Here is a 27,148-nt window from a genome sequence, read left to right on the forward strand (position 1 = left end):
TTCGCCTACTACCGATTCCCGTCTCTCCTCATCTCATCGTCTTTGCGCTCAAGGAACAGATTGGACGTCGTGAAGGCGAACGGTAAACGTATGAGGTTTCTGTGTGTTTATTCATTCGAAAGCTTCTTATTGTTCAATTCAACGAATTGATTTGTTTGATTGTGGAACCGCTAGGGGTTTTCAATTAGTCGTTTTGTGCTGGCGTGAAATATAGGGCTTTTAGTTGTTTTGAACTAGACCTCCATATTGGCTTAGCGTTGAACTATGGGGAGATATGTTTACGACAAGGAGAAATTATCGTTTTCTAGGGATGTATTTTTTTTATGTTTCACTGGCAAACACTTTGAATAGGACCGGCTTTTTCTCGTTCGCCCATTGTTTTGGCTTTCAGATGCAATTCAATTTATAATGAATATAGTGAGGTTATTACAAATACATTTATTGATTTTGTAGGGTGCAACCTTCTGGATAGGAATTAAGCTTTGGATTACCTGCTAGGTTTCTGTGTTTCTTTTTTATTTTCCTAGAGTGTCCTCCTTTGATTTTCGGAGGTGGTCTGCTATACTGTGGTTTTCATATGATTGTGGTTTATACATAGAGCTAGCATCTTCAAACTGTTCGAATCTGGTCTCATATGTTCCCAAGCGTTCAACTGCTTTGTGAAAATTGACTGGGGTTTTGAAAAAGAAAAGAGATTGATAGGGGTTTAAAAAAATAAAAACAAAAAAATTATAGGGCTTCCAATTGTTGAACTCCTCTTCAATTGGCCTCCACATCTTTTGTTGTTGATCACCACTAACGATATCTTAGTTTTTTGTAATTCTGCATAGCCATGGGTTTCATTGTTATAAATTTCATTTTCTATCTAGATTTTATAGTACTAAATTACTTCATTTATATTATTTTATCTGCTTCTTTTTTATTGCTTTTGGCTGCTTATTAGATTGTACTTGGAGGTTTTTACACTTTGAAAACTCTATTGCTGCTAGCATGCCTTTCCTTTTTTATTTGGTTTGTTTTTTCTAGATACATAAAACAGCAGTACTCATATTGCCTTTAACTTCATTTGCATGATCTGACAAGTAAAAATTTTCTAAACCTGCAGCAGAGGCTTGCTGTGATTTGAATTTCTGCCGCATGCATGGATGAAGGACGTGTTTCATATTCTTCTCTGTCTAACCTTGATAAACAGGCTGGTGATATTCATTATGAAGAAGATAATACTCCTGCTGTGTGGACTGCCTCTGGAGGAAAGGGTACATGTGCCTCAGGGCCAAAGCCTTTCAAACAAGAGCTCACTTACCAGTTGCCCTTGAAATTAGATCTTCTTGATGAAGGATATGAGTCAAGCGAGGATTCTCATATTTGCACTCAGCAATTTAAGAGGCCTCCTGAAGTGAATTTGAGAAATGTCTTGAGTGGTATATATTCAATAATAACCGGGAGAAATAAGGGCCCTGCTCTCATTGGAGACTCACGGGATAGTAATCCAAATTTGTCATTTCTTGGTTCTGAAAAGAATGGAGATAGTTTTTTGCATTCTTCAGTTTACATTCCGAGTGCACCACCGCTGTTTGAGCCCCTTGGCAGTAATTATGGTGCATATAGAGATGTTCTGGAAGCAGACCCTCCTGAGTGGCTTCCAGATAGTTCTTCAATGGTTTGCATGCAATGCATTGCCCCTTTTAAACCTCTCACTCGTAGCAGGCACCATTGCCGGTTTTGTGGAGGTGTTTTCTGTAGGACATGTACAAAGGGTAGATGTTTGCTACCTGTGAAGTTTAGAGAGCGGGACCCCCAGAGGGTGTGTGACACTTGCTATGATAGGCTTGACCCTTTGCAGGGTGTATTGATCAATACAATCAGCAATGCTGTGCAGGTAGCAAAGCATGATGTGACAGATTGGACATGTATGAGAGGATGGATAAATATGCCTATAGGTTTATCTATGGAACAGGAGATATACAAGTCAACCATTGCTTTAAGGAGTTACTGTCAGGTGCACTTGTTATTCCTTTTTGAGTTCATCTGTGTGATTCCTGTTAATTAGAATTTTTTTGAATGTATTCCATGAAAGTTATTTAGATTCCGAGTTTACTCTGTATTGGTTCTTTGATTTTACAGGTTGCTAGGTTAAATCCAGAGAGATCTATACCTCTGGCAGTGCTAAAAGGAGCTAAAGGGCTGGCAATATTAACAGTTGCAAAAGCAGGGTTGGTTCTTACGTATAAAATTGGTACAGGTTTGGTGGTTGCTCGAAGGTCGGATGGGTCTTGGTCTGCACCATCTGCTATACTGTCTCTTGGCTTAGGATGGGGAGCACAGGTCAGCATACATTACTCCAAAAATAAAAAATAAAATCGTTTATTGTTAAAGAACTTGGACATGTATTTTACATTGTCAAAAGTTGGACGGCTGTTTTGGTGTTTAAATATGAAGACTAGTGTTAGGCTTTTCTTGAAACAGAAAATAAATACAGAAGAAGTAAACATTAACCGTTTCTTTTCAACTAATGGTGAGAAGAGTATAAGTTTTATTGGTTACTTTTTTATTTGCATTCTACAGATTGGGGGTGAACTCACTGATTTCATCATTGTGCTCCATGATTCTAAAGCTGTGAAAACATTCTGTAGTCGTATGCATTTTTCTCTTGGAGCTGGCTTGAGTGCTGCAGCTGGACCTGTAGGGAGACTGGTGGAGGCTGATCTTCGAGCTGGAGATAGGGGATCCGGCATGTGTTATACTTACAGCTGCAGCAAAGGTAAAATATCAATATAACTTTATAATCTTTGCAGCCCATTTCTTCAATCTTTTCTATGGTTCCAATATGTGTTTTACTCCAAGACACTTGTTAGCCAATTGCATTTCTGAACCTAATCTTTCTCTCTCTCTGATGAAGACACAATAGTGTACATGAATTTAATTAATTAATACTGCAGTGGTTGAAGTGGGACCAACAAAAACTTCATTGCCTGAACCATCAGTTCTTCCATGTTACATTAATATGAAAACATCTCTTTTCTAACCGGCTTAACGTGGGAAGATATTAAATGAACAGTGGAAGTAGGTATTCCACATTTCTCAGACAGAAACATTTATTAGAATAAAAGAGATATCTGTCCATTTATCTAGGGGTGTTTAGGTTTGAGGCCCTGGCCTATGCTCATGGTTAATAGTATTTATTTTGTCTTTTTAGTTTTTTTTTTGAATTTTTATTTTTTATCTTTTTAGCCATCCATTTGCTACCCGAAAATTTTTTCTAGAAAGAAGAAAAAATCTATTGGATTAGAAAGTGACTACATAGAAGTGGAATGAACTGGTTTTTGCTGGAAAAATAAAAAAAGGATATGCAGATTCTTCATTTCAAAGGAAAGGAGCTGGCAGTGCTGTATAGACAAGGGTGGATAGTCCATGATAGTTACCAGTTACATATTATCAATTGATAAGCCGATATTTTTCACTTGTAAGGAAATTTTCATTTTTATAAATTTTCACTGATTTTTAAAGAGATCACTTGAATCTAACTTTAAATATCATGTTAGATGGCATATAGACACATTGGCCCACCAAGTATGAGGAATCCTAATCTTAAACTACATGGAAATTCTTTCCATTTTTTTTTTAAAGTAAAGTATAAAGTTTGCCCCATATAACGATACATATCAACTTGCCTTGTATTGCTAATCTTCATTCTATTTTTTTCTACTTTAAGGTAAATTTTTGTGGTAAATGTTTTAAGTTTTAAAGTTGATCTTTATTTATATAAAATTCCATCCTGTCCCTTGGACGGGTGTAAATAGGCATAAAAATAGGTCTGCACATACAGTCTGACATAAGAAAGCAACCAGGCCAGGGTGGTAACTTTCCCTCTTTAAATGGCAATGACAGAAAGAGAATGAATATGCACCATTCATAGGAATTAAGAGGCAGTTGTGATCTGAAATATAATTTTTAAAAACTTCTAGCATGTTTTTGAAATTATGTTTGAAAAGTGACACACATGAATAGAAGAAATATATGGGAAGAAGCATGTTTAGTTTATCCAAAACTTGACTATTTCTGGATGTGAATTTGAAACAGGTGCATTTGTGGGCGTTTCTCTGGAAAGCAACTTTGTTGCAACAAGGATGGATACAAATTTACGTTTCTATGGTGATCCTTATCTCACTACGAATGACATTCTGCTCGGGATGGTGGACAGACCCAAGGCTGCTGAGCCGCTGTATTCTGCTCTTGATGATCTCTTCTCAAAGATGAGATGTAGGCTTCCAGAGTAACTTGGCTTGGACTCTACCATATAATTAATTTGTACATAACAGCTTGGAACTCTTTACTGGTGCCTGGTTCCTTGCCTTTGCCAATCGTAAGCGGGTATCAGCTGCAGTAGTACGGGTCTGGAACATATTCAGTTGAAGGTAAATAATCATATCGTTGGAATGCTCTTGTTCGTTTTAATTGTAAATATTCGTGCTCATTTATTGTATTTATTTGATGACTTTGTTGATGAATCACCTTCATTTATGGGTTGAACATCGTTTAACACATCATCAAATTTAACTAGCCTTTGCTTGTGCTAGTGTTTCTTGCACTCGTTCAAGAAGATTGGAGGATTGGGACAAGGGCCTCGTCATGCGACGACCAGTCCCATATGCATGTATAAAACTAAGATTATGATAAGAATTGTGACAGTTGGATGTAAATAAAGTTCATATTTCGCTCAATTTCCGTCTGATGCCTATAAGATGTTTGTTATTTCGCCCAGAAGTGCAAATTATTCGTTCAATTAGTTTTTCTTCTGTTCAAAATTGTTTAAACATGGTTAATGAGCGATATTGAGTGCGAACAATCGTGATCAAGGGTAGAACTTTTTCCTCTCGAACTGGTCACCGGCCTGCAGGTTATCCATCATCCCTCAAAACCGTGATTTCTAACGAGTGTAAGCACAGCGTGGAGGGAGAAGAATTTGTCCTAGTAAGCAACGCAAAAGTGCGCCTTTGCGTTATTTTTTCTAGAAGGATTGGAAATTTTCTACCGTTGTCTATATCAAGCTAACTGATCATAATAAATGAATAAAATTTGACGGGGTAACATCATACGGTGGATGAAACGATGAATGACGACGGTGCTAGGCGAGCCCAGAAGCGCAGCTCGGGCGGTGTTACCGTCACTATAAAATCTCAACTCTCACGTTTTTAAGTAGAGTGGGTAATTCCGTCCAATCAGTGGTTGTCTTTCTGAAAGCCCAAAGCCCTAGCTCTTCAAACTACAAATACTCCTCGCCATTTCGGTGCTTTCTTTCGCCCGAGAGCCCTAAAAGCTTTGTTGCTGAAATTTTCGAGAGGGACTGGGATGGTTTGTTCACGACTCTATCACCTTCTTTCTCCTCTTGATTTTTTTTTTCAAGTTATATGTTGTGTAGATCATTTGATTCGAGGGTTTTGTTTGCTCAGGGTATCGATCTCGTGGCCGGAGGAAAGTCGAAGAAAACGAAGCGTACTGCTCCGAAATCGGATGATATCTATCTTAGGCTTCTCGTGAAGGTTAGTACTTTCGTTAATCAGTATGATTTTCTGTGAAATTCTTTTCGACATGTACTTTTTTTAATGGAGCTGAGCTCTTCCTTTTTGCTCAGAACTAGTGCGCTGCTGCATGGTCTAGTGTTTGTTTTTTTTTTTTTTTTTGCATGTTTTCATTCATTATGATGCTCTGTTTTTTTTAGCCTTTTCTAGCACGTTCTTTTTTGCTCAGTTCTGTTCATTAGGTTGTTTCCCCCTGTTGATTTTGTCATAATATTCAGATGTGTTTTTCTTAGATTTCAAAATTTTGGTCTGACATTTGGATCTAAGAGAGAATCGGACTCTCTTATGAGAAACGAGATGCTCAGGTTTTATTCACCTGGGAAGCTTAGCTCTTTTCTAAAAGAGCTGTTCTCGGTTTACCTCTGTCCTAGTAGTGATTTTACAGAGCATCTTCATTTGTGATGGGCTGCGAACGTGAAGTTTTTCTTCGTTGCTGCAAATCATATAGAGGTTATTGGATTTTCTACATTGTCACGTACATGTAAAATACATTGTCTTTGCTGTCTCTGTATCCCGCTCTTTTGTAATCGTGATAATTTACAGTAAGATTTTAGTACTCCAGCATCAGTAGTAGTCAACCATATGTTATATCATTACATTAACCAGGAATCACGAGTGTTATTAATGGTCACCCTTCGATTGCACCTGCTTTGTTTGTTTGGCATGTCTTAAATTATTTGTCCTGTTTTTCTACTGATGTTCCTTTTCAAAAGTGAAGGAAGTCTGGTAAAAGATATGGTTGTTTTTTGCCTCTGCGGGATGTGAATCTCATATATTGTCATTCTGGCTACAGCTTTACAGGTTCTTGGTTAGAAGGACAGGCAGTAAATTCAATGCTGTTATATTGAAGAGGCTGTTTATGAGTAAGATCAACAAGCCACCACTGTCACTCTCAAGGTTGATTCGGTTCATGAATGGGAAGGTACACTGTGTATGCTTTTAACTACTCCTGACATTGGGTTCACTCGAAATAATTCATTTATAGTTTGTGATTTTTCAGCTAAATATTTCTCATGGGACCATATCATGATCACTGGAGTTGGTCTGAGCTTTTTTTCAATGGTGTGATTTGACAAATATGTGTAGAGATTTTTATTTTTTATTAGGTGCAGTGTAGAGTTTCACCTATCACAGTTTCATGCTTTGTTATTAGATTTTGATAATTGTGTTGTTAAGGACGTGAAAACTAATCTGAAGTATATATTTGACCATGCCTGAGAAACAGAGAATTTAAGTAGGTTATTTTGGGCTGAACAAATGAAGACAATCAGTAATATGGTGGTAAATAATTTCAGTTAATTCTATCTGAAGCTATACTAGCAAATGGTTTGACTATTCAAGTTTCAGATGGAGTTGTTCTTACAAAACATTTTTTGCTTCTTAGAAGTGGAAAGTTGATAATGTGAGTCTATTCTTATGAACACGTCACTATGGCTTGTAACAGAATTGCATAAACAGAAAGTCCTTGTTTTAGGTTCACTTAAGTGTTTCATGTATACTATTTGTCTTTTGTCTTTTGGAGTTACCTCAGCTATTAAGTTATTTCAGTTTTAAAAAATATCAGGGTGGAATTTATCTCAAGTAAAAACATTGAAGCGTGAAGCTTTTTTTTAGAGAAAAATGAGAAGACCTTTTGGCTTAAATTATGTTAATGTTTTACCTATATTATGTTACTTTGTTCATCGTGCTGCATAGTGATGCATTATTATTTTTTGGATTCTGCAGGGAGAAAAGATCGCCGTGATTGTTGGTTGCGTTACTGATGATACACGAGTCTATGAAGTCCCTGCTCTGAAAGTAACTGCTCTTAGGTTTACAGAAGGGGCTAGAGCTCGAATTCTGAATGCAGGTGGTGAATGTTTGACATTTGACCAACTCGCGCTTAGAGCACCCTTAGGCCAACACACGGTATGTGGATCTCTAAATCACATTACTCGTGTTTTTAAACTGATAAGTTATTAATTGAAACTCTAGGATATATTTTCCAGAAAAGGTAAATTTTAGGGGCTCATCTTTTGATATGCACGGTGCAATTTCTCTGGTGGGGTTGCAGATTTAGATAATCATAAGCATCTTACCGATAAAACAAGCAAGTAGTTCTTATTAATAGATTTCTTGGCTAGTTTCATTTAATTTAGGTCTATCGTTTTTTCATGGTTTATCCGAGAGCTCAGGTCCTTCTGAGGGGTCCTAAGAATTCAAGAGAGGCCGTCAAGCATTTTGGGAAGGCACCCGGTGTTCCAGGGAGTCACTCCAAACCCTATGTTCGCTCCAAAGGCAGGAAATTTGAGAAAGCTAGGGGTAGGAGAAATAGCCGTGGTTTTAGAGTGTAACACTCTTTTATTCTGCTATTTGTAGACATTTACTAGGGCTAGTTTTGAAGTTAAGCATACAAGCAATCTATTTTTCGCTCCACTACATTTTTGCTTCCGTAAGGTGTTTTTGTTGACGAGTTGTTATTTATTGAATTTTGTGGTGTGTTTACTCTTAAGCCGCATTGCGTAATTAAATATAAGGTGATAAAGCTAATGCTAGTTTATTTCGTCCATTTATAATGTCATAATATCTACAACTTGAAAAAAGAAAAAGAAAACTAACGGCAGCATTGCTAAGCATTGTCCAAATTGGCGAGGTGCAGTTGAATAGCAGCGATTGTGGTTGAATTTTTCCTCCAGTATATTCTCAACTATACTGTCATAACTGTGATCCTGTTTTTGCCCTTATTGATGTAACATGTGAGCATAAAAGACTAAAAAATTCTACTGGTTAATATTCTCAACTGATGTGTGATTCGCGAAAGCCCAAATGTTTTTATCTTTGAGGTTAAGCTAGAAAATAAGTTTAAGGGCATTTTTAGTCAGTTTACTATTTCAATAGATTTATTTTTTATATGTAATTTTGTTTTAAATACTGGATTGTATCTATGGGAGAAGAAGTATTTTTGTTAAACCCTCTCAATTATGAGTGCCCAAAAAGCTCTCTTTTGAGCTTCTCTCAATATCCTCTCTTCCTCCTCTTCTTCCAACTCTTCAACCTTAGTTTTTACTTAGTATTGAAACATTAGATTACATTTGGGAGCATCTTATTTTACATTTTCATGGTACATCTCAAAAAAAAAAGTTTTTTCTTTGCCATATCCTTAGGGTTGCAGGTTTTTATTGATCATTGAGTGGTGTATTATGATTTAATTATCCAAAGAGGTTTTTTTTTAATTTTTTTTGGGATTTTGCATCATCCATCCCTTTCCATCAACCTTAATTGAAGGTTAATTTATATTATTCTCTTGGGAATTGAAGTTCATGTAATGATTTGAAGTGTCGAAGGGTGCACATCCTAGTTTTTGGTTTGATGGAAGGGGCACAATTGTTATTATTTTTTAGAAATTGACGAGGTAAAATTGTCTCAATTGGGCTAAGTCTATCATAATATATTTGAAGGCAAGAAAGAAGACTAAATTTATTTGAGATGATACTCTAGTCCCTAAAGCAAAGGACAACCAAGTTATGATTTGGATTGTTAATGGTATTGATTCTATATTGAGGAATAAGTAACAAATTGTGAGACATCAAATGCTTTATGGGGTGGTTTATGAGTTACGCATTGACTTTTTTTTAATTGAAAAGAGAAAAAAAAATTGTTACAAAATATTGCAGGATGTGTATTATGAAAGAGAATTGAGAAAACAACAAAATCAATGGCAAATTATCTTGATGGGTTAGTGTTGAATTTAATGGAATCAAGGCTCATGGGATGATGAAATTCCTACTCTTTTTACCACCACCAACTGGATCATGAGAATTGAGAAGACAATTGTATCCAAAACGGGTAAAGATGTTAAGATGGTAGAAGCTAGTGTTCTCAATACCTCAGACACTATGTCGGCTTTGACAGATTGTCTAGAGGCCAAAAAGGGACAAACGCACAAGTAGAGATGGCTTCCGATAGATGTTGGAAGTTTTGGAAATCTGCATGGGCCAACGCCATCATCCATGATAACAGCAATGGTCCATCTAATACTATTATATTTGTTACATCGGGAGCCTCTGATGAAATACAACAATTACTACAAACAACAACAATAAATTGCACAACGTATGAGTTAGGTCTTTGTTGCCTCCTCTTCTGTATTTGTGGCTCATGTTTCTGTCTGTGTTCCTACTCCCATCGGTACCAGTTCAAGTATGTCAGTCTTTCATGTACGCTCGTCACTATTTTGGGTTCTTGATTTAGGGGCTATAAAGCATATGTCAAGTATGTCATCATTGTTTATCGATTTAAATGAGTCATCGATGGGTCTACTTCTTCAGTTCAAGGAGTGGGTACTATCACTCCAACATCCTTCCTTTCTCTTCAGTTTGCACTTCTTATTCCTTAGTTTCCATTGAATTTGTTGTCTATTAGTCAGCTAGTAAAATATATGAATTATTCTCTAACCTCTTACCATACTCATTGTAATTTTTAGGATCTCATGACGAGGAAGACAATTGGTTCTAATCGTGAGAGAGCTAAATTATATTTTTTGGAGAGCCACCTACTAGATAATATTCATGCACTACACTTAGCACTCTCCTCTACCATGGCATTTGAGATTAAGTCATCCATCTGCAACAAAACTAATTTGTTTTCCCAAAATTTCCTTCTAGTCTTTCTTTTTAGTACGAGCCATGTTAATAAGGCAAACATCTCAAAAGTTCGTTTCTAGTCTCACCCCACAAGTTCAATCAACTTTTTAACTTTTTGAGATTGTACATTCAAACATCTGGAGTCTTTGTCATGTAACTAGTCATAGGTATTTTATTTCATTTATTGATGATATTAGTCGGTGCACTTAGATTTATCTCCTTAGGAAAAAAATTGAGGCTTTTGATGTATTCAAACATTTTTATAATAAAATTAAAAAAATCAGTTGGTTGCTTCAATTCATGTTTTGCTCACTGTTAATGGTCTTGAGTTTATGAATAAAAAATTTCATATTTTTTTGTCAAAGGCAAGGGATAATTCATCAAACATCTTCTGTATTTACCCTTCAACAAAATAGAGTTGTTGGGCATAAGAATAATCTACTCGAAGTTGCTAGGACATTGATGAATCATAAAGCAGGCATCCTATTAATATTAATCATAGAGTTGTTAGTGATTTACACCTTATTGCTCTAAGGAAGGGCATCAGAAAAGGTTCACGTTATTCTGTCTCAATTTATCTCTTTTAATTCTTTATTTAACTATAGAAAGTTTGTTTTGTCCATCTCTACCTGCACTATTCTTTCTTCAATGCAAAAAGTTTTTTTGTCTCAGTAGATGTTGAGATGTTGAGATGGAAGCATTGGTAGATTGGGACATCTGACAACTATGTGATTTACCTTTGGGGTTGTAGATAGGTCTATACAATGATATATAATGTGGATGGATTTGTTAAAAGGTATAAAGTTCACCAGTGGCTAAAGGGTATACCCAAACATATGCAATGAATGTTTTCGAGACCTTTTCACTTATTACCCGATTATCCTCTCTTTATATATTGGTCTCTATTACAGTGAATCGAGGATGGTCTATGTCAACTAGACATAAAAGATTCTTTCTTATATTGTGATCTAAAAGAAGAAGTATATGTGCAGCAACCTTTGAGATATGTTGCTCAAGGGGAGAAGCATAAACTTTGTGGACTCAAAAAAGTAATTTATGGGTTAAAACAAACTCTGAGGGCTTGGTTTGAAAAATTCAGTCAAATAGTAATGTCTATGGGGTTGTCGAGGAGTCATTGTGAGCACTAATTTATAATGAAAAAGTCATCCTGGTTGTGGTATTACCAGTATATGTAGATGACATTATTCTGTTAGGCAGTGACATTTCTAGTATTGAAGAAACTAAGTCCTATTTGGCTACACATTTTCAAACTAAGAATTTAGGACTACTTTCTAGGTATTGCATGTCAAGGCAATGTATTAGAGACTAGTGGATCAACTTATATATGCAATAGCCATTAAACCCGACATCTCATATGTAGTGAGTGTAATAAATCAGTTTATGGAACATCCACACAAAGTTCACCTAGAAGCTATAACAAGAATTTTGAGGTATCTTAAAGGGACACCAGGACAAAAGTATTTTCTTTAGACCTAATAGTCATTTAAAAATCAAAGCTTTTTTTTATGTGGATTATGTTGGTTCCAAACTAAACAAGCAATCGACTACTGGTTATTGTGTTTTCCCATAAGACAACTTATTAGTTGGGAAAGTAAAAAACTAAATGTTGTGTCTAATTTAGGGCAATAGTTCAAACAATCAACGAGTTGATGTAGGTGAGATCTGTCTCACAGGAGTAAGGTTTTTGTCAAAGTGAACTCGTGAGTATTTTTTGTCATAATCAAACAGATATCTTCATCGCAAGTCATTCAGTCTTCTATGAGAGGATTGAACTGATGAGTATTTTTTGTGATAATCAAATAGATATCTTCATATCAAGTCATTCAGTCTTCCATGAGAGGACTAAACACTTGTAAGTATACTACCACTTTTTGTGATATGTTGTGATGGAGGAGGTAGTTACCCTATAGTTCGATCTGAAGATCAACTTAGAGATCACTTCACTAAGACACTAGGGAACCGTGAATTTTTTTATCTTTCTAAGACACTGGATTTCTTGGACATACACACTCCTAACTCCTAACTTGAGGGGAATGTTAGAAAATAAGTAATGATATTTTAATCATTTCACTACTTAGGTTAGTTTTTTTATGTAATCTTATTCTACATAGTGGACAGTGTCCATGGTTTAATTATATATTAGTACTAATGTATTAGTGAGGGTATTTTAAATTTTATTTCCCTCTTATTAAATAGAGCGGTGTGGCCCCCAACAAGCCCTCCTATGAGCTTCTCTGTCTTCTCTCTGTCTTCCTTCTCCTCTCTTTCTCCTTTTTCTTCCAACTCTCCCTACCTTTAGTTTTACATATGTCACATGACAAATAAGAAGGAAAGGAGGACACAACGTGACCGTCGTACCTCAGCGGGCTGGGAAGGTAGTGGATGGAAATGGCCAGTGGTTGGTGACTCGACTTACCCCCACGATAACAATCTCGCCGGATCAGAGGATGCAACAATGAAGAATCCCCAGTGACATCATCATCGTGGACAGTGAAGCAACACTGAAGCCAACTCGATCGTGACAATACCACTGCCGCTCTACAAAAGGTGGCAACCTGCAGTGAATCATTAAATGCTCCAAGCTAGTCCTGCCTCAAATGTCGTCCGGGCTCCCTTCAACCTTCCTCCGGCTCTGCCTACCGCCTATTGCAGAATGCTACCAAAACTCTCCTCACGAAAACTTCCGGTGACGGAAAATGCAAGCAAGTAGCAACATGGACAACCACTACCACCGTCAGCCATCAGCATTTAAGTGCTAGTTATAAAAATCAAAGACACTAGAGATTCAAGTGGTAGCATCGCCTGTTTTAGCCTTCAAATTTGGTAGCTCGTACCAGATGGATCCAGACCTCGCTGGCAACAATTCCTTGGACCGAGTTTTCTTCCAGACATTTCCATTTTGAGAATTGAAAAGCCAGTACTCTCTCTAAACTTGTGAAGATCTCTAGTCTGGACTCATTGAAGTCCATTTTCCTCCTCCGAACTTCTGTTTGTTGGCTTACTTCCATGTTTTCCGGTATGAGAATCTACGAGAGTAGGGATTCCAAAAACTTTTATCTCCGCAACCTGTGACATCTAGAGCCGTGAAGAGAGCTGACTGCTAGAAAGGTGGAAAAAAACATTCAAAGAAATGTGTGCCCGTTGATGGGCAAAGGGAAAACACGCCTGCCCTTAGAGGGAATAGAAATGCGTTTCTCTTCAACTACCACAACGAAGAGAATGACAAACTTGTCATGCATATTTGGTTTGTTAATCCGGCAAGCTCCTGAGCAGAATTTTCTCCACTACATTGGAGTCCAGTTGCTGGGTTGTAACTATTGGCCCAAACACACCCTGAATACGCTTTAACTCAAGATGGGTTGTGGCTAACAGCAGCCCCATCCACCTTTTCCTTCTCTTTAAGTCCTAAATGTGAGTCTTCCCCCCAACTAATTATAACCAAATGGGTTTTTCTTTATATTAGTCTAGTTTGGATCGTCTCATTAGCATCTCATATCCAAGCTTACTTGAACAGATAACAAACACTTTGGGTAATCGCAAAAGCTTGGTTGCCACTTGCCATAAGTCTCTGACAAAGATTACGGATGCCAGAGACTCAGGATCACGGGCAAGGCAAGCTGAGCATCCCTCGGAGAGGGCATTTGTATATCTGAAGCCTCTCCGAAGGAGATGCTTCGGAATGACCAATTTATACAGTCCAAAAGCCCAAATCCTTTGGAATGATATGCTCAAGTAATCATTGTCCACCATCCGCTCAAAAAGCCCTTCCAGGACAAGAAGATCATCTAATCTAGCAAACAAACCAAGTAGTCCATTCCTCTGCTCCAGAAGCTATACTAGGACCCAAAATATCCGAGGATTAAAGACCCAGAATGGTTGGTGCGCCCTCACAGTGATTATTATTTCCACGAGAGAGCACCATCACAATCAAGCCTCAGAAGAGAACATGGAAACTCCATCTGTCATATAAGAAAGTATCAACAACAATCAACCAAAAAAAAACACTCACACTGCTAAAAGAAAATTAGAAGAATATTAACTCAACGCAAGAAAAGAAGTTTCAATAGATAAATAGCCCTTGATCTGATATACATTTTGTTTCTAATAAGCAAAGCACAGGTCTTTTATATATTTAAACCTTTTCTTGGGTTTGAAGGTATATGAAGCATAAAAGAGTGCATTCATTTTTTTGGTAGATACTGGCCATAAGCTCAGATAAAGAATCACCCACGATCCAATAGACAAACATCAATACGATTTTATCAAATTTTAGCGTTCAACATATACTACCATAAAGACATTCGAAACTCAACAATTCATATTTAGAACATATTATGTCATTACAAAGTTCTAAAATTGTACCTATACTTTTTTAAAGACAGACTCAGAAAACACTCCTCGTAGAGAACTTTTTCTGTCCTACAACCTCCACAACGATTCCTGCGACCAAAACAGGAAAACAAGAGAAACAAGAGCAAACAGGTTCTCATAAAGTGAAATCACAAAAAGGAAATTCCTAGAAATTAGAAACAAAATAGAAAATCTCTTACTAACATTGCAGTATTTACATAACATTACCAACCAAACCAGCCTTCCTTGAACACACTACCAGCAAGAAGCCAGATCGTCGAAGCTCCAGAGATCCATGGAACCCCCTCCATCCTGAGTTGCATAGCCAGTAAGCAGGCTCTCAATGGGCGTGTTTGAGCCCCCTTCAAGATAAGGAATTTCAAGAAACTTCATGCATGACTCAAAAGCAGAGAGCTCCTGAGACAGCTTTTCTGCCACATTTCCTTCAACAGGCATCACGTTCTCCACATAACTCTTAAGCTTCTTCTGTGGATTTGCATCTTCTAGAAAATCAGTTTCATTCTTTTCCAGGGTAACTGGAATAGAAGAAATCTCAGGGGTTTTTGGTTCAGAGCCCCACCCAATGTTGGAACACTCGATCGAATTACTACCTTGATCTGAGAGGAAACATTGGCGACCAATATCATTAAGTGCAAAGGACTTATACTCCTTCTGGATAGAACCCATGTAAGTATCCGGCTTAGTTGCTGGTTCCTTTTCTTCAGAAAATCCAAAAGTATCATAAAAATCTTTGTCCTGATTGCCAGAAAAACTGAAATTTTGATTGTAATTTATGTTTTCCACTGTGTAGGAATTTGATTTAGACACTTTGCGTGCATTTGGCTTTGTTGAGCATTTTTGAGCAGCTACCATTGACTCATCAGGGAAGTTGACCTTGGCTTTACAGCCACGAATCCTACGAGCTTCAGCATCATAAGCTCTTGCAGCTTCTTCAGCAGTATTAAAGGTTCCTAGCCACACACGGACACCTTTTCTTGGGTCTCTGATCTCAGCTGCCCATTTTCCCCAGGGACGCTGGCGAATTCCACGATATTGGTTCTTTCTCTTCCTTTTTGCAGATTTCTCAGAAGGCCCAGTAAATTCTGGGGACTTGACAGTAGAAGATACATCTGCAATGACAAAGCAAATTGTCAAATCAAACGAATGGCTAAAAAAACTGTAATGTATGTGATGCAAAACAGAGAAACTTAGGTACGAAAAAATAATGGTAAAAGATAAAAAGACAAAAAAGAGAACCACTGGATAATTCAACAAAACAAGCTCAATTATTCGGGGCATATAGCCTTTGAGTGGTCAACAAAAAAGGTTGGATTTTTACCATTGACAGGAAGACAAATTACAACCACCAAATACATACACACCAAATTCCTTCATTGATCACAAGATGACAGAGCAAAGATGACCAAAATCAAGAAAAATAGAAAATCAAACTAAAATATGGGACAAGAAAGTATTTGGGTAAAAACACAATCCTTTACATCCCTGTATTCCTCATCGGGTAAATAGAAAAGCATAGTTTAATCCGCAAACAAGCTCAATAGCTAATGAAATACAAGAGAAAAAGGTATAAACGTGACAAAGTAATGAAATATAATAAGCGTATATTTCCATTTCTAGTCAATCCATTAGAAGAAGAATGGCAGAATCATCAAAATGAAACTCAACAACCCCGAGGATAGACTGATTTGACAAGAACCGATCCAGATACAGCATGATATCGAAGATCCATAACGAAAAAACAAACAAAAGCAATAGAACATCGATTGCATTTATATGAAGAATAATAGTGACGGGACAACAGCAACCCATATAAGAGCCAAATGAAAAAATAGTAAATCGATGCTCATAATCCCGGAAAAAAAAAAAAACTGCTCCTGATCAGAACTCCGTAAAACGCTATGTATGCATGGATTCCACAAGATCGGCTTAGCAAAACCTAAACCCCTATCTTGCAAGCTCTATAAGCGAAAATCATCATAGAGTTCCACAAACTATCCAACTAAAAAATAATCGAGTAGCCTCAGCCACGGATTAAAGCTCCTAATCCAAAATGTACTGAAAATAAAGAAAAAACGAACCTGAAGCCACACCGTTCTTGGGAAAGACAAAGGGCTTTATGTCCTCTTCCTCGTCAGAATCGTCTTTAAAATCCAGAAAATCAGCCTCGAAGTCGTTCCTCACAGCCACGACATTCGGCTTGCGCTGCTTCGAGTAGTGATTCTTCTTCAGGTCCGCACACAGGTAATCGGCCGTCACACGCCTCGATCTGCTCGTCGGGATGAAATCAGATATAATCGCTCCTCCACACATATTTCAAAAGCTCAAAAGCAATTCCAGACCGAATTTCGATTCACAGAGACGGAGAGTTCCAGAGAAAAGAACGAAATGAAAGGGAAAGCCTTCTGAGCAGGGGGGTTATATGGGAGACGAAGGGTAGCAGGTGCAACTGAAGATCCGAGCATGGATTTTACAATTCACGCGGGTCAGAGTAAAATCGCTCAGATCAAATTACCCATCTACCCTTTCTTTTACTGAATAACTACATCCCTTTGTTCTGGATGTTTTACTGACGTTTACTGCCACGGTGGACCATTATTTTTTTAACCTATTTTAATAATATTTAATTTAATCAATTAAAGTTATTAGATGAAAATAAAAATTATTAGATTACATTTTCAGTTTGTATAATTAAAATTTTGAGTGAATATAAATTATAAAAAAATCCACCTAGAAAATACCAAATTGAGTCAACAAAAAAGGTTAGTGGACGGACATACCTAATTCGGTCACTAAGGATCAACGGTGGACATCACCATGGCCCATGAAATTATTTTGACTTGAAATACCCTACCTCTTCTTCTAGAAGTAACAATTAACAAATTTGGGTAAAATCGGTATAGTTAAGTACTCACCTACCGGGATGGCAAAATCGATATTATTGGTATTTGGGATGGCAATTTCCAGTCAGGTCTGATTGGGTTAGAAAAAAGAGGCGGTCAGCGAAAATGGAAGGTGCATGAACCGAATCTGCCGTAACTGAGGAAAAGAAATTTAAAAATAAATAAAATAAAACGAGTCGGAAAAGTTAGGAAAACGACAAAAGACGGTGTGAACCACTTGGCAAGAGGGCCCCTTGCGAGCCGTAGGTTGGACAGGTTCAGTCACCTAGGAGCCTCGGAGTGCACGTCGATGACGTGGCATGTACACTCCTCCTCATGGCTGTCGGCTTTTTTTTAATTACGTGTACGTTATCTTGCGTGTGGTCTCACGGATAGCTGGATCCGGAATCCCGACAATAATATGGAAATTATTAGCAGCTCTATCGTAAGAATTTTACTTAAGCTAGAAGCATTAGAATATGAGAGGGTAAACGGTATTCGGGCATCATGAATCCATTAAGTCAAGATCTGCTTACCCGCATCCGGAATCGCGGGTAGACTTCTCGGAGTTCAAGTTCAAAATCTGCTTATGTCAAGCAACTAGCTTAACCCTAATCAAGATTAGTGATTAATCCAAGGGTGACAAACGGACAGGAAGCGCGTGGCCTACACGCTTCCACCGGGATGACGTGGGGATTTATCATGAAACACGTCGACGACGCACATGATTCTTTTGTGAGTTGTGACGGCTTGTCGGCTTCCCTCAAGTTGCAAAGGGATGGCTGAGATCAGCCGCTAACGGACGATCGAAATCTTACAGGTGTCAATGAAGGGGAGACCAGATTCATGGGTGGTGGATAGAGGGGGCCAGCTTATGACACTAAAGTCAAAGCTTGGGCCCATATTCGACAGGTGAAGTCAGGCTGTGAAAACTCGACAATTTTGGGTGATTTGGGAGCTCTCACCTTAAGAGAATTGAGAAATGCAAGTTGTGAAGAAGTTGGTAAGCCTTTGATTGTTGTTGTTATGAATCATAAACCTAGATCCACAATAGGATTTTATGAGGGAGGTAGATTTCCCTTGTTAAAAAGCTCACAGGTCGTAAGATCCTCCCATTGCTTGCCTAAAAAACGGACAAAGAATGATATAGTGGTCCTACAAGAAATTTGGCTTTTGATGGTGAATTTATGTTTATTGGTAGAATTTTTTCATCAGTAAAAACACAGATGAAATTCCATGATAAATGAAGATTTTTTTTTCTCCCAACAATCGTTTTCCCGTCAAACAATTTAGGCATCTCCCTCTCATCCTCCATTGTAGAGCACGGGAGGCCAAGCCTCTCGGTCTCCCTCTTGGCGTATCGTTGGCGCGCCGCCTCTGTTGTTGTTGCCTTCTGGCCTGCTATTGTCTCCCGTCATTATCGGCGTTGTGAGGAAGACAACGCATTGGTGTCGTGAGGAAGACGATCCTGGTTTAATTTTTTCTAAGTTAGGAAAAAATAAACCAACATCATAACTTCATTATATTTATTTTTTAAAATAATTCATATTTTTTATTTATAAAATAATTTTTTTATTCAGTATATTTATTTTTTAATTACTGTATTAAATTAGTGATTTAATAGTCATAAAAAAATATTGTTAAAGCAAACATTTGATAAATTATTTTGGTTTAATTATCCCATTACTATAATTAATTAAACCAATGGTTTTACATTTTGTGGTAATATATTATTAATTAATAATACGGAAAACTATATATTATGTTATTGATAAAATCTTATATTTATTTATTTATTATTGTACTATATTAGTGATTTATGCTTTAAACTATAAATAAATAAAATTTTAAAATATTTTAAAAATAAAAATAGTTATAAAATTATTTTAAATAATTAACTAATTTATCTCTTGAAAATTTCTTTATTTTTAGTTTTTTTATAAATTCAAATTATACCATTTTTAGCAAAAAATATTATTTTATTTTTTAATCTGATTAAGTTATATGTTTTTATAATATTTTAATAGATGGCTGATTTTTTTTTAAAAATATTTTTATGAAAATTCTGCCTATAAATATTATTCTTAAAATAAAATAATATTTTTCTCTGTTAAAATATAGATATCGGAATTTTTTGACAGAGAAAAAAAAGCGAGTACAAACTTTAACAGCGAAGTTGAAGTTTTCTCCAAAGGTTTTTCACAGGGAAAGTTATTTTTGTAATGTGGACCATCACTGGGTATCGGGGAGTGAAAGTTAAGGTTTCTCGATGTATAATGCTCAGAGGGTATCGGGGATCTTCGTTTTGAGTCGCCCGGTAGCTGGTTTTACAGGTTGAACACAGTAAACTGAAAAATTCGAGATCACAATCTTTGAAAAGAGTGGCTATGCCATTCTAACGGTTAGGCCTGCAAGCAGACTAAAGTTTTTTAATGGAAGCTCTGGCATTTTTTCTATTGCATAATACAGAGGCATCCAGATGCAAGCTACAATGGCTTTACATAAATTGACTACCACGAAGCAGTTGAAAAAAAAAACTAAAATTAATCCAAGTTGACACCCACATTAACGTCGGATGCAGCGACCGACAGGAGACGTTCCAGGAAACCTCTTCCAATCATAAAACTTCTTCTGTCGTCCCCACGCCCACCTTCAGAAGATTAAGACTTCACAGATGCATTTTGGTAAACGAAGCAGACGTCAAGACCCAGATCACCCATCTTCTCTTACCGCCGTCGGGTGCTTTAGTTTCTTTCAATTTTCTACTGCAAGGTTGTTGGATAATTGCTAGACGGGGCCGACGAGGACTCTTTTTCTTTCTTTTAGTTTTTGTTTTCCTGGTAAGAAACTTTGACCCACATGTGAGACGAAGGGACTGCTTCTGGATCCAAGAAAAGATTTAAAAGTTGAGTAGACGGTTACCTGGTAAATGCATTGAATGAACCCAGGATTGACATGAAAGGTAAAAACGAGAATCTTATCCTTCAACTTTATGCCTCAAAATTCAGTGGTCAGAAGAGAATCTTGTCGTCAGAAGAGGTCGACCAGTCGACCTGTTTGATCTTATTTACCATTCGGAGAGCACGAGGAGACGAAACTTTGACATGTCTCTCTAGTCGTAAATCACATAAAATTGTGACCCAGGTGCTGCGATCTGCTGAAAGCAACGAACTTGGATTTTCTGCACGCCTCTCGGTACAATTTTCCTGCTGCGGAGTTCCCAGTTTTCTTTTCCTGTTTCTGTGCAAAGAAACATATGTTAATGCAACCTACATACCAACCTACAAGGTGATGTTTACACGAAAAATAATAGAGGGCTAATCTAATACAAAAAATTATAATTAGGACGGCTAACACAATCATTGATCGGATGACAGAGATAACTATTGATTGGATGGCAGAGATAGACATTGATTATGGGGACCAAATGACTTTCTGTAGTGGATTAGGCCTATATATATTAATTCAATTTGATAGAGAGCCTAAATAGAACCCATTTACATAAATTAACAAGTCTCGTACATCCTTTCTCGAAATCAACCGGTTTATTGCTAATACATATACTAACAAATTTGAAATCAACACCTATAGTTTTGTGTAGTGACATCAGTTTAGTGACACAATTTATTAATAATGTTCTCTTTTCTCTCAAATAGTGTTAAGAGTTGAAGTCTGGTTGGATCGAGGACTCACTGATTTAACCGATTGGCTCATTCACTATAACCTATCTAGTGAATGGTAAAAACTAAACCATAAAGGTCTTGTTAGTGCCTTTTCCCAAAAATACTCGAAAGACATAAGTTTTCAAGGATGATTAGTGACTCATGTTTATTGAAAACAGTTTTTTTAATTAAAAATTCTTACCAATAAAATCATATAATTTTTCAAGTAATATTTTTCAGTTAAGATGGGACGAAAAACCTTATAGAAATTTTTTGAATAAATATTTGATATTTTATTTTATTAAAAATTCATGGGGATTGATTATTAATTTTTAGTTATTTCCATTAAAAAGGCACTAAAAGATCCATTTAATTTTCCTTGGAAATTTCTACAATTTTCCATGTAATTTCCTAATAAGGCACTAATAAGATTTCATTTGAAAGCTTCTTAAAAATGTGTATCCTAAAAAAATATTTTTAACTTTTCCTGGGATATAAATTTCCAATGAAGGGCACTAACGGGGCGTAAGAAAAATGCCAAAATTAAGGTAGGATAGAATGGTGGTATATAGTTTGATCATTAAAAATAAAAATTTAATCTAACATTCTACAATCAAGCTATAATATGATGGTATAAACATTGATCATATAGTATAAATAGGTGCAGCCCTAAAAATATAGGGCAGTACACATCATGAAGCGACTCAGAGAGTTCGACTCGTGATTCGAAAGGATCGACCCGTATCCAGGGTGGCAAATTGGGTCGACTGAGCGGAACCACCCCTTCTCTTTGCTCGGAAGCCTAAAAACAACCACAAGATCTCAGGTCAAGTCGCTGCATCTAAAGCTGCTGCTCCAATCTCCACTGTTGCGACCCCATTTCCGCAAAATTTCTTGCTTTTCCAGAATTTTTCGTCCCCCCAGCATTTGCTTTCCTCTTCTTCTTCCCTCCGAGACTCGTTGCAGGGACATTTCCTCCTCCTTTCCAACTGTTTCTGCATCGAACAATGGTCGTTCGGTTGCCGGTGACAAGATCCGATGGAGACCCCATCTACTCTGGCTTGCCCTTCTTCTATTGGCTTGATCCGCTCTCCTTATTCTTCCTCTGGCTCCCTCTCTTCGCAAGTGATAGTATTTATGAGATTAGTTAATGGTAATTCTTCCTTTTGATGTCTAATTAATAATTCAAATTTTCTATTTGAATCATTTTTACTGTTGTTAGTTGTTTAATCATGATTTAATCCTAAACTAAACTTTAATGTATTTGTAATTATTTTTAATCCTTAATTTCATGTCGATAATAATAAGAGAAAATTTATTTTTAAAATAATACCGAAGTAATTTTTCGAAGATAGGGACGCTCACTCCCCTCTAGCAGCCAGACGCCGCCTCTTCTCGGCCTTCTCTCCGACTCTGCACCATCCAGGGGAGAATGTTACAATCAGAGAAACCAAAGCAGAAATTATACTAAGGTCATCTTCTTTCGTCTTTCAATACCAACTGAGATTCAAAGAAATGCAGAAACGCAATCGACAGACAATCTCCAGAACTTATGAATCGATACTCAGATTTTGCACTAAAAAAACCATCCAAATCATAAAAAGATCTTCAGTAAATAAAGCGGGCGGACAATAGGAGGAGACGCATCAATGCGACAGACAAGAAGAAAAAGAAAAGGAGATGAATCTGCCAAAAGATTAGCGGATTCGCTCTTGCCATATGGGGGTGAGCAATCGTTACTGATTCAAAGAAACAATTTAGGCACCACATAAGAAGCGGAAGCGGCGAGGGGAAAAAAGAAGAGGAAACGCCGAAACAGCGAGGGAAAAAAAAAGACCGTAAAGAAGGGGAAGAGGAGGGAGTGATCGTTGTAGAGAGGAGAGAGAGATCCTTACCGGTTCTTGCATTCAGAGAAAAACCTGAAAGAAGATAGAAAGGGAGGTGTTGAGGACGACTTCGAACGGTGAGGACACCACGCCATCACCCCTTCCACTCCGGGTAACGTTCGCGATGAAAACCCAAAAACGTTACCGGGAAGGGAAGAGGTAGCGGCGTGGAGTTCTTGGCTGGGTTTCTCGGGGCTTCCAGGTAAGGGGTGGAAGGAGACGAAGGATTGATTTCCCTGCATGAGAAAAAGAAAAAATGCAAGCCCCAATTGCAGTAAGATTTAGCAGAGACTGTGAAGGTGTCTCATGTTCAAGAATCAGAGTTTTTGTCAACAGACGATAAGAAAAAGAAATGGAGATGAATCAGCCATAAGATTAGCGGACTCGCTCCTGCCATATGGGCGCAAGCAATCGTTACTATTCGAAGAAACAATTTAGGCACCACATAAGAAGCGGAAGCGGGTAAAAAAAAGACCGGAAAGAAGGGGGAGAGGAGGGAGTGATCGTTGTAAAGAGGAGAGAGATCCTTACCGTTTCTTGCGCTCAGAGAAAGACCGGAAAGAAGATGTAGAGAGAGGTGTTGAGGACGACTTCGAACGGTGAGGACACCACGCCATCACCCCTTCCACTCCGGGTAACGTCCGTGATGAAAACCCAAAAACGTTACCGGGAAGGGAAGAGGTAGCGGCGTGGAGTTCTTGGCTGGGTTTCTCGGGGCTTCCAGGTAAGGGGTGGAAGAAGACGAAGGATTGATTTCCTCGTATAAAACAGGCCGATCGAGAAGTTGTGTTTTATAATGGGCTCTCGAACATATGACGTATCTCCAATTTGTATCGCATTATGTGTAATTTTCTTAATATTTTTTTTGCAAAAATCATCAAATTTTTCATTTTTCCACGGAATTAAATCTGCTTTCTTGATTTTTCATTTTTCAATTATTAAATGAAACAAAAATAGAATAAAAATTATTTTCATTTTTATTTATTAAATGAAACAAAAATTAGAATAACTTCACTCAATTGTTTAAGATAGAATATTATTGAAGACTTTTTTTTCTTCTAATATTTATGTAGTAATATTTTTTTGAATTTTGTTATATATTATAATGCAATTGTTCTTATGACTTAATATATATGATAGTAGGATTTTTTTTAAAATTTTAATTTGTTTTTGTTATTATTCCATTTGTTATTAAATTAATCCTAGATAGATGAATAATGGCACAAGGGATACATCAATTCAAAGAACTCTATCCACGTGGTTGAGGCAGGCCTACACATCCAAGTGTGTGGAAGATGGGTTTCAAGTCTACAAGAGCAAGGTATGCCCACATATACAAGAGAGGTGGAAGATGAACTCAAGCCCACATACATTGATGGTAAATGAAGGGTCATCTCATAAAGATGACGTTGATGTAATTAATTTAAATTTTAGTGGTATTATTATAATATTAAAATTTTATTCATCTATAAATTGAGCCACTTTCTTGAACTAGGTGCAAACATCACTTAATCTAGGCAAATAATCCTAATTCTCCAACTACTTTCTTCTTCTGCAAATTAAAGTATACCTTTCACCCAAGTATACCCATATAATTACGTTAATGAGGCCTTATTTACCCATATATCTTAATAATGTCTATATATAAAATAAATTATTATTAAATGAACTTATTTATAATATTATACTTAAAATGAAAAAGAATATGGAGAAGAATTTATTTCAAACTTAACCATCAAATTTTAAATAATTTATTGTTATTGCACCATTTCATGGTTAATGTTATTTTGAGATTTTTATTTTTATTAATTTTAAAGATAATATAGAAATGATGATCCTATAATAAATAATATAGTTTTTTAAATTAAAATATAAATATTTTAAATTTTAATTACTTTCCATTTAGTCTTGAAGTATAAATGTTGCACTTGAGCGCGATTTGTCAACAAATAGAGAAGGGAAAGACAATTTATTGTAAATTAACATATATTTATTCGTATAGCAGTAATTTGCTCATAAAGAGATAAATATTGTAATTTGATACAAATAGAGCTGAGATTTTGATTTTTATATCATAATAAATATAAACTATTTATTATTTATTTATTAAATTATTTATACATGCAACCATAAATGGCATCATATTGAGATTCGGCTGTCGTTCTGCACCATCCAGTGGAACTCATTGAAGGAGAATTTTACGATCAGATAAGCAAAAGCAAAAATTATACAAAAATACCATCCAGACGGAAAGCGAGAAGGAGACAGTTTAATGATTTTCTTGATCAGGACGCCGATGGAAACGTGAACCCTCAACTCCAAGGGCTGAAAAGTCTCATGGCCATTCTGAAAGATGAGAATCGCTGGAGTTGCACCCATAATTTTCACGCTGTTGTCAAGAAAAAAACAAGGGTCATCTTCTTTCGTTTTTCAATACCAATCGAGATTCAAATAAATGCAGAAACGCAATTGGATTCATTGTGCGGCCTCTTGGTTTTCCCTGCATGAGAAAAAAACACAAAATGCAAGCCCAATTGCAGTAAGATTTGATAAGAAAAATACAAATAGTTATTTACGGGACTGGAGCAGAGACTGCGAAGGTGTCTCATGTTCAAGAATCAGAGTTTTCGTCATTGAACCAATTCCTTGAGGAATAGACAATCAACAATCTCCACAACTTATTAAGCGATACTCAGATTTTGCACTAAAAAACCATCCAAATCATAAAAAGAATCTTCGGTAAATACCCGGGATAATTTTTTCTTTAATTTCGGAAACGGGTAGCCAATACGAGGAGAAGCATCAATGCGACAGACGAGAAGAAAAAGAAAAGGAGATGAATCCACCAAAAGATTAGCGGATTCGCTCTTGCCATATGGGCGCGACCAATCGTTACTGATTCGAAGAAAGAATTTAGGCACCACATAAGAAGCGCAAACAAGAAGAGGAGACGCCGACCGGAACGAAGGGGAAGAGGAGGGAGTGATCGTTGTAGAGAGGAGAGAGAGATCCTTACCGATTCTTGCGCTGAGAGAAAGACCGGAAAGAAGATGTAAAGAGAGGTGTTGAGGACGACTTCGAACGGTGAGGACGCCACGCCATCACCCCTTCCACTCCGGGTAACGTTCGTGATGAAAACCCAAAAACGTTACCGGGAAGAGAAGAGGTAGCGGCGTGGAGTTCTTGGCTGGGTTTCTCGGGGTTTCCAGGTAAGAGGTGGAAGGAGACGAAGGGTTGATTTCCTCTTTTAAAACAGGCCGAACGAGAATATGGAGTCATTGAGGAAATAAGGACCATTAAGGGTATGTGTGCGTAAGAAAACTATTACATTGATATTCGTCTTATGAAATTGACTCTAGAAATATTGTGCCTCATTTGATAAATGTGTAAGTTATTTATATTCTGAATCAATTTTTTTTACTTGTAAATGAATTGAATAATGATTTTTAAACCTCGTGACGATTTGCATTTTTTAATGTAAGAATATCAATAACCTCGATCGAGATGGGAGATAGAAGAAAAGAAAAGAGCAAAGACAGAGAAAATTTCGGTAGGAGTGATTCTTCAACCAAGGCCCTATTTATATTATTTTCATTACATATTTAGGGAAACTCTTCAATCATTTAGGATTCATAATTATATCAATCATAATTAGTTAAATTACAATAATCAAAGGAAGATCAATCCATTACATCAATAATGGAAGATTGTCAAATCTTCCATCTCATGTGATGAGGATTCGACCTTGTGTGATGACTCATCATGCCACTTCATGTGGTGACTCATCATGCCACCTCGTGTGGGCACAATGGGTTTGGTCCCACCTTTTAACAGTTTGATTATAATTTAAAATTGAATATGAAAACTTGTAAACTTGAGTTTCCTTGATTTTTCATTTGTTCATTTATCTCTAATTACTAAAGTTGTCAGGATTAGGATTTACTAGGAAAATGCCCACCTATCTATGTGGATATTCTTTAAGATAAATAAGGATAATTGGGTAGGTAGTGCATAAGGACTTATATTTCTTTTTATCATGACATGTGGAACTCTCAAGTAGGGACATCTAAAGTTGTATATATGCACGAAAATATCATCTAGTAGATAGAACCATCCCTTTTCATGGCT

At 36.9% G+C, this 27,148-nt stretch overlaps 3 protein-coding genes across 11 annotated transcripts; 2 read left to right on the forward strand and 1 right to left on the reverse strand.

Moving 5' to 3' along the window:
* Position 1: 1 nt before the first annotated feature.
* LOC137956602 (uncharacterized) lies at positions 2 to 4,721 on the forward strand. 5 transcript variants are annotated; one of them, XR_011113251.1, is made up of 6 exons: positions 5 to 88; positions 1,106 to 1,999; positions 2,125 to 2,325; positions 2,566 to 2,761; positions 4,081 to 4,415; positions 4,578 to 4,721. XR_011113251.1 is itself a non-coding variant. In XM_068804155.1 (5 exons), the coding sequence occupies exons 2-5, from the start codon at positions 1,142 to 1,144 to the stop codon at positions 4,275 to 4,277; spliced, it is 1,452 nt and encodes a 483-aa protein (XP_068660256.1). In that variant the 5' UTR covers positions 2 to 82; positions 1,109 to 1,141; the 3' UTR covers positions 4,278 to 4,721. The 5 variants fall into 5 exon arrangements, 4 of the variants coding, with proteins under 4 accessions (XP_068660256.1, XP_068660253.1, XP_068660254.1 ...); XM_068804155.1 differs by having other exon boundaries at positions 2 to 82; positions 1,109 to 1,999; positions 4,081 to 4,721; XM_068804152.1 differs by having other exon boundaries at positions 4,081 to 4,721.
* A 398-nt stretch (positions 4,722 to 5,119) lies between these two features.
* On the forward strand, positions 5,120 to 8,125 carry LOC137955581 (large ribosomal subunit protein eL18y-like). The gene is made up of 5 exons (XM_068802591.1): positions 5,120 to 5,352; positions 5,451 to 5,540; positions 6,373 to 6,501; positions 7,305 to 7,487; positions 7,754 to 8,125. Exons 1-5 carry the CDS (start codon positions 5,350 to 5,352, stop codon positions 7,910 to 7,912), a joined length of 564 nt encoding a protein of 187 aa, XP_068658692.1. The 5' UTR covers positions 5,120 to 5,349; the 3' UTR covers positions 7,913 to 8,125.
* Positions 8,126 to 12,387: 4,262 nt separating this feature from the next.
* LOC137955327 (ethylene-responsive transcription factor RAP2-12-like) lies at positions 12,388 to 16,984 on the reverse strand. 5 transcript variants are annotated; one of them, XR_011113142.1, is made up of 4 exons: positions 16,672 to 16,984; positions 14,777 to 15,702; positions 14,585 to 14,662; positions 12,388 to 14,181 (listed from the first exon to the last, which is right to left on the reverse strand). XR_011113142.1 is itself a non-coding variant. In XM_068802224.1 (2 exons), exons 1-2 carry the CDS (start codon positions 16,901 to 16,903, stop codon positions 14,828 to 14,830), a joined length of 1,107 nt encoding a protein of 368 aa, XP_068658325.1. In that variant the 5' UTR covers positions 16,904 to 16,984; the 3' UTR covers positions 14,461 to 14,827. The 5 variants fall into 5 exon arrangements, 1 of the variants encoding a protein (XP_068658325.1); XR_011113140.1 differs by having other exon boundaries at positions 12,388 to 12,902; positions 13,057 to 14,181; positions 14,585 to 15,702; XR_011113139.1 differs by having other exon boundaries at positions 14,585 to 15,702.
* Between the last annotated feature and the right edge of the window lie 10,164 nt (positions 16,985 to 27,148).

The sequence above is a fragment of the Aristolochia californica genome, unplaced genomic scaffold (assembly GCF_029961685.1).
Source record: "Aristolochia californica isolate CCGP_79_NKW_82.1479 unplaced genomic scaffold, dmAriCali1.0.hap1 SCAF_2, whole genome shotgun sequence".
NCBI lineage: Eukaryota > Viridiplantae > Streptophyta > Magnoliopsida > Piperales > Aristolochiaceae > Aristolochia > Aristolochia californica.

What these genes read in the sequence shown, in the direction of transcription:
- LOC137956602 (XM_068804155.1), top strand. Translation starts at nt 1,142, where the DNA reads ATGGATGAAGGACGTGTTTCATATTCTTCTCTGTCTAACCTTGATAAA. An exon ending in CTTTAAGGAGTTACTGTCAG is followed by an intron (nt 2,000 to 2,124) that starts GTGCACTTGTTA and finishes TTGATTTTACAG; the next exon opens with GTTGCTAGGTTAAATCCAGA. An exon ending in GCTTAGGATGGGGAGCACAG is followed by an intron (nt 2,326 to 2,565) that starts GTCAGCATACAT and finishes TGCATTCTACAG; the next exon opens with ATTGGGGGTGAACTCACTGA.
- LOC137955581 (XM_068802591.1), top strand. An exon ending in ATCTTAGGCTTCTCGTGAAG is followed by an intron (nt 5,541 to 6,372) that starts GTTAGTACTTTC and finishes TTCTGGCTACAG; the next exon opens with CTTTACAGGTTCTTGGTTAG. An exon ending in TTCGGTTCATGAATGGGAAG is followed by an intron (nt 6,502 to 7,304) that starts GTACACTGTGTA and finishes TGGATTCTGCAG; the next exon opens with GGAGAAAAGATCGCCGTGAT.
- LOC137955327 (XM_068802224.1), bottom strand. Translation starts at nt 16,903, where the DNA reads ATGTGTGGAGGAGCGATTATATCTGATTTCATCCCGACGAGCAGATCG. An exon ending in CAAGAACGGTGTGGCTTCAG is followed by an intron (nt 15,703 to 16,671) that starts GTTCGTTTTTTC and finishes TTGTCATTGCAG; the next exon opens with ATGTATCTTCTACTGTCAAG.